The sequence below is a fragment of the Amphiura filiformis genome, chromosome 5 (genome assembly GCF_039555335.1).
Source record: "Amphiura filiformis chromosome 5, Afil_fr2py, whole genome shotgun sequence".
NCBI classification, from domain to species: Eukaryota; Metazoa; Echinodermata; class Ophiuroidea; order Amphilepidida; family Amphiuridae; genus Amphiura; species Amphiura filiformis.
In genome coordinates this window covers 34542936-34548309 of record NC_092632.1, presented here as the reverse complement: position 1 = coordinate 34548309, position 5374 = coordinate 34542936, and the positions used below count along the sequence as shown (strand labels likewise).

Here is a 5374-nt window from a genome sequence, read left to right as displayed (position 1 = left end):
AGTCTCCTCAGAAACACATGAGCTGACATCAGATGTTGTATGTTCTAAACTGGACTCACGCTTGTGGTGAACTAAAAGTCCGCAATGACCTTTGACCTTTTTGGTTATAACTCAAGAATGGTACATCCTAGATATGTCAAACTATACATTTTCTGAATCCTTGTGACTAGGGAAATAAATACATTGGAATGGTTTTCAACACAATTTGAGCAAGTTTGAAATGTTGACCCTTTGCAAAGTTCGATGACCTTTTACCCCCCTTGGGGCCAGTTTATATTTTTGGGAACATCCTGATTATGTTTTGGGGTCATCTCAGGAACCTAAAAAAGTTGGTTTGGTTTGGTCCTGTAGGGGGTGCACAGAATGTGGCCCTAGCTCCCCGAGTATTTGTTTCCAATGGACATTTTATTTTGAAATTTGTTTGTACAAGGCATACATAAAAGAAATGTCCACATAGCCTGTGAATGAAAGGTATTTAATTGTATTGAAATCACTCAAAGCATTTTGAGTGTTTTTGACATGCAAAGCAGAGGCTACTAAAAATGGACGGCAGTATTGGAAACTTTCATTTTGGGCCATTTTAGACGCTAAAATGCCCATAAAAAAACGAATAGCCTCTAGTTCAGTTGAAAATGCATACAAAATGCTGCCTGAGTGATTAAAAACATGATTAATTAAAATGGGGGGCTATAGCCCAAAAAATAGTCTTATACCTTTATGGTTATGGAACGAAGGTGTGTAGCACACATATGTTTAGTCAGTCACTGTTGTTTTTTTAGTTAGCAGTTGGGGCTGCTGAGATTATCTGAAGTCCTTGGATGGTGACAGTGTATGCATCTTGCTCTTCAAGCGAATCTAATATAACGTCTAAGTCTTTAAATGTGGTTTCAGCTACATCATCTTCCATGAAGTAGTCTTTGATGCTGTCATTTTCCATTGTGGTGACTTGGAATCCATGATCCGTGTTGGGTTCTATGCCAATGATTGTTATTTGCGCAGTTGTATTTTGTTGTTCTGTGAGCTGTATAAGAAAAGTATGGTATAAGCAATAAGATGTTAAAAACAAGAAATGGCATACTTGTATCAGTTTAATTAATGAGGTGTTCAGCAACTGTGTTGTCTTACCATCAGGTTTTGTTACCATGCACTTGAAGCATTTGTAGAGGAGTGTGTCGACAAAGGCAAATGTATGCTGATTTGTGAATTAATTATGTAACTTAGCTAATAGCTATGTAAATTGCATATTTTTTGAACTGTAAACAATTGGTCAGGCCAATGAAAGTTGTTTTTGAGTTGCCTGGCACCTGCTTTCACCTTATTTGATGACCTTCATTTGTATTCATTATTACGGAATTATTGTCTAAAATTGACCTTGAATAAACGCTCCCTTTGTGAAATTGTAATGCCCTTGGTGCTTTTCTCTGACGAAATACAATAGTGCATTTGCCTTTTGCTGAAAGAAACAGCCGAAATTGGGAACTTACCTGTATGGTTGTGTGGGTTGTTGTGTTGAGAGCTAGTGACTTGTGAAAGTTGTTGTACTTTGCCACCATGTGGGTCATCTTGATTGTCTCTCCTGTCTTAACTGGGCTTAGTGCTGCAGTATTCCAGAGGGCTACAGGCATTTCACCTGTAGTGTCTTGGATCGTGATGTTGCGAACTTTCTTGTCCGGAGATGCTAGGGAGTCCTGTAAAGATAGGAGAAAAAGCATCGCAAGTGTAAAGATGATGATTGAGAAGAGCAAAGTGATTATATAGCTTGCTTTGTTAACAAGTGTTTATTTGTCATCATTACATCACACCAGTTTAGATCATTAATTTGTTGGCATTTATTAGGTCTAGTTAAAATCATGTTCACACTGATGAAAGGTTGATTGTAAAGTTGTACGTTTTTTCTGGGCTTGGAAGTTAGCGTGTGGCTGCTATACGGGCAACACAACTTCCAAGGTTCCCTTTAATACTTAAATAAATAAGTTGGACAATATTGTACCATTTGTTAAAATGTAAAAAGATAGAGCCCTGATTGTTTTACCTATGTGCGCTAATTTATAGCGTCACACATATTTGCGTTAGTTACAATGGTTAATTATGTAAGAAAAGAGGCCATTTTAAAAGTTGCACGTGAGGCCATAGCAGTCAGGTTTTCAGAGTTTTGTTTTTGAGCTCAATTGAGCGAAGCTCCTACAGCTCTTCTGAACAGTATTTCGGGAGCTCATTTTATTTAGCTCCTCACTTCTTGAAAACCTTTTGGTTTAATATTGATATTATATAATTGAGCTCGTTGTCAAGCTCCTTAGTACACATAGGAGAGCGACTAACCGAGGTTCTGCTATTTTCAGAAATGAAGGCCTGTTTTTTCTGTAATTAGGGATGCAATCATATTTCACCGTTGTTGATCATTGATTAACAACGATGTGTCTGTATTGTCTGTGTGGTTTACTTGGTGAGGGCAGCTTTAGGGGGAAATGTCATGATGTTACATGCGAATGCACATTAAAACAATTTACAACTATACTACATGCTTTTTTATCTATCAATCACAAGAAATCCTTTGTAGGAGTTGTTTTCAAAATATTTATGATTACACTCGTGTGAAATTTCACTAGCAGCTAGACCGGCGATGTTTAAAATTTGATGTTAAAAGCAATGATCTGTGGGGCATTGTATTTTAAAATGCAAGTATTGCAAAGCTTGTTGAACTTAGGAAGTTTTCGCTATAGAAATAGATTTTCATGGCAGATATGAATTTCAACAAGCAAGGAAAGCATTTAAAAGTGAGATGCACAACAACATCTAGATTGCATTTTTCTCTTGCAAGTCTAATTTGTATTATCTACCTTGAGTTAGTGGCGCAAGCTTTGAAGTGTAGCGTGTGCTGGTTGGTTTAGGATTGTTTGTATGTATGTACCTATGAAGTACGGTATATTGATCGTGTGTATAAAATGTATACACACCAGGTAGCCGATTGATTAGTTATTGCAGGGCAAGCTGAACATGAAACTAGTGGTGATGGTTACTTTAATAGTTAGCAGGTTGATTGTGTAATAAGGGTGCTTTCAGAGTAACAATTTAATGAGTTGTTTAAGAGTAGACCTTAAAATTGATTTTCATTATCTAGATCAATGTATTATTGAAAAATATCACCTTGATGTTTTGGAAAAGTTCATTCTGCAAATCATATACTTTGCAAACTTGCTTAATTAATTGCTGTTAATGAGTTATGTACGTTTTACAAAAGTTGTTGTTCCATCCCTGTGACATATTACATTCAATGGGTACATCTGGTCGGTTGGTAGCTATCTCATTTGCAGAGCATACAATGATACATCAATCAATTTTGGGAATTACTATTTAGCCACATGGATCAAAACGGGTGGAATTGGATGGAAAAGGGTCCAAATGGGTCTAAACTAATCAAAATGTATCAAAATAGGCCTATGTCAAGAATAGTGTTAGTCTGAATAAGGATTTGGCTCTAATTGGTGACTACCCACCAAGTTTCAGACTAAATACAACAGTCAGAGATGTCACAAGCTGACCCAAAAAAATCCTGAACTTGCTAAGCATATCGAGTGGAACTCTTGCCCAGCACGGCCGGGGGTCCCCTTAAGGGTGCCCGGTGGGGTCCAGATGGTTTTTTTTTTTTAGCACCACAGGAAAGGCCATTTCAGAGGGTAACAAGGCGGTTCTCGAACCACGAGTCTCGCCTGCTTTTGTGACCGCCTGCTTTTGCGATATAATGTCGATGATGATTGTTGTTGAGTCTCTTGTGCCAACACGCCTTGTTGGTGATTTGTAATGTTCATGGCTTGTTTCATTGAAGTAGGTTTTATTGATGTAGCTGTTAACTTCAGATGTTCATGCGCCTGTTATACATTTAAAACTGGCTTGCTGGTTGCACAGTCTCCTCAGAAACACATGAGCTGACATCGGATGTTGTATGTTCTAAACTGGACTCACGCTTGTGGTGAACTAAAGTCCGCAATTTCCATTTGTTGGACAACTGAAAGATTCACAGGTAAATATATCAGGACAAAATCAGGACAAAAATAATAATATAATAATAATGATAATAGAACGATTCTTATATAGCGCGTTAAACCAAAGTCCTTTGGCTCTTGACAAGGAAAACAAAATACAAAAAAACAGTAAACAAATAAAATAACATGTACATACAGAAAACATGAGAAATCAACTATTACAAAATGACAGAGTAAATAAATATGTTTTCAAAGAAAATTTAAATTCAAGAGTTTTCTTGAGCATCTTCATTGGGTATGAAACTTGGAACACATTCTTGTGTTATTTTCCCATTAGAGTCTTTCATATGATAAGGTAGGTTGTTACAAAGATCAGAAGAAGCATGGCGAAAAGATTGGTGTCCAATAGTCTTGGTTGGCTCCAACTATTACTTGCTTGCCCCTAGCGACTGCTGCCATGGGAAATCCAGGTTCACCGATAGGTACTTTTGCCTTGTCATCCATTGAAAGAAGGCAGCAATATTCACAGTACTGTATGCAGAACTCTTGAAGATACTGGTACACACAAGATGCCTAGTGAGCATCTAGACTGAACTTTCTCAACTGTCATTGTTGTATCATAGCATTCACTTTGAAATGTCCTGTATTCTTTCTTGGCCTTTCCTCATCTTCCACCTGCCTTTTGATAAGTGACATTGGGTTATTGCAGTCATGGCAAATCATATTCTTGCGCAGGAATTTCTTCTGGCATATGTCACATTCCTTTCCATGTTGGTTCTTCTTAGGGAATTCCATGGCCATTTTGTCTACACAATCATCTGTTGATCCCTGGTGAAGTGCCTCTAGACTTTAACAAATTTAAGTTCATCTGCATGTGCCTATAACAAAATAAAGTTGTTGCAAAATGATAGCGCTAACATAAACATGAACAATAAAACTTAAAACATTAACATGCAGTCTTAACTTGTAGATATGAGACCAAGACCCAGCCTTTCACAGATTGAAACCTCAATTTCTTTTTTTCCTGCTTTAACAAATTCACCAATGATGTAAAAGGGAGATGGTCTGATATCAGTACATAAAGTTATCAGCCTGATACAATGGCTTTTTCTGACCCAAACACCCGGCCGGCGTAACCCCCATCTGTGAAGTTTCACGCTGGTGGCAATCCAAATTTTGATGTGAGAACTCAAATTGTGACTCTTGAAGCCCCATAGACATGATAGACTTTCGCTCATAACATCCAAATTCCAGAAATTGAGGCGGGAGGGTATAAGAACCAAAACAAGTATAGCACACACTGATGTCTCACATGGGGAAGGAGCATGTTTATTGATGTTTTCCTGTATTTATTCATATCCATGCACATGAGCATTTGGTGGTACAAGTTGCCC

General features: G+C 37.6%; 1 protein-coding gene across 1 annotated transcript; it reads right to left on the bottom strand.

Annotated features, from left to right (window-relative positions):
- Positions 1–450: 450 nt before the first annotated feature.
- On the bottom strand, positions 451–4781 carry LOC140152144 (uncharacterized). The gene is made up of 3 exons (XM_072174441.1): positions 4611–4781; positions 1485–1688; positions 451–1021 (listed from the first exon to the last, which is right to left on the bottom strand). The coding sequence occupies exons 1-3, from the start codon at positions 4779–4781 to the stop codon at positions 776–778; spliced, it is 621 nt and encodes a 206-aa protein (XP_072030542.1). The 3' UTR covers positions 451–775.
- Between the last annotated feature and the right edge of the window lie 593 nt (positions 4782–5374).

Excerpts from the sequence above, each read along its gene's own strand:
- LOC140152144 (XM_072174441.1), bottom strand. The coding sequence starts at position 4,781 with ATGGCCATGGAATTCCCTAAGAAGAACCAACATGGAAAGGAATGTGAC. Across the intron at positions 1,689-4,610 it reads AGAATACAGGACATTTCAAA|GACTCCCTAGCATCTCCGGA; the intron begins GTGAATGCTATG and ends CTATCTTTACAG. Across the intron at positions 1,022-1,484 it reads CAACCCACACAACCATACAG|CTCACAGAACAACAAAATAC; the intron begins GTAAGTTCCCAA and ends TTTCTTATACAG.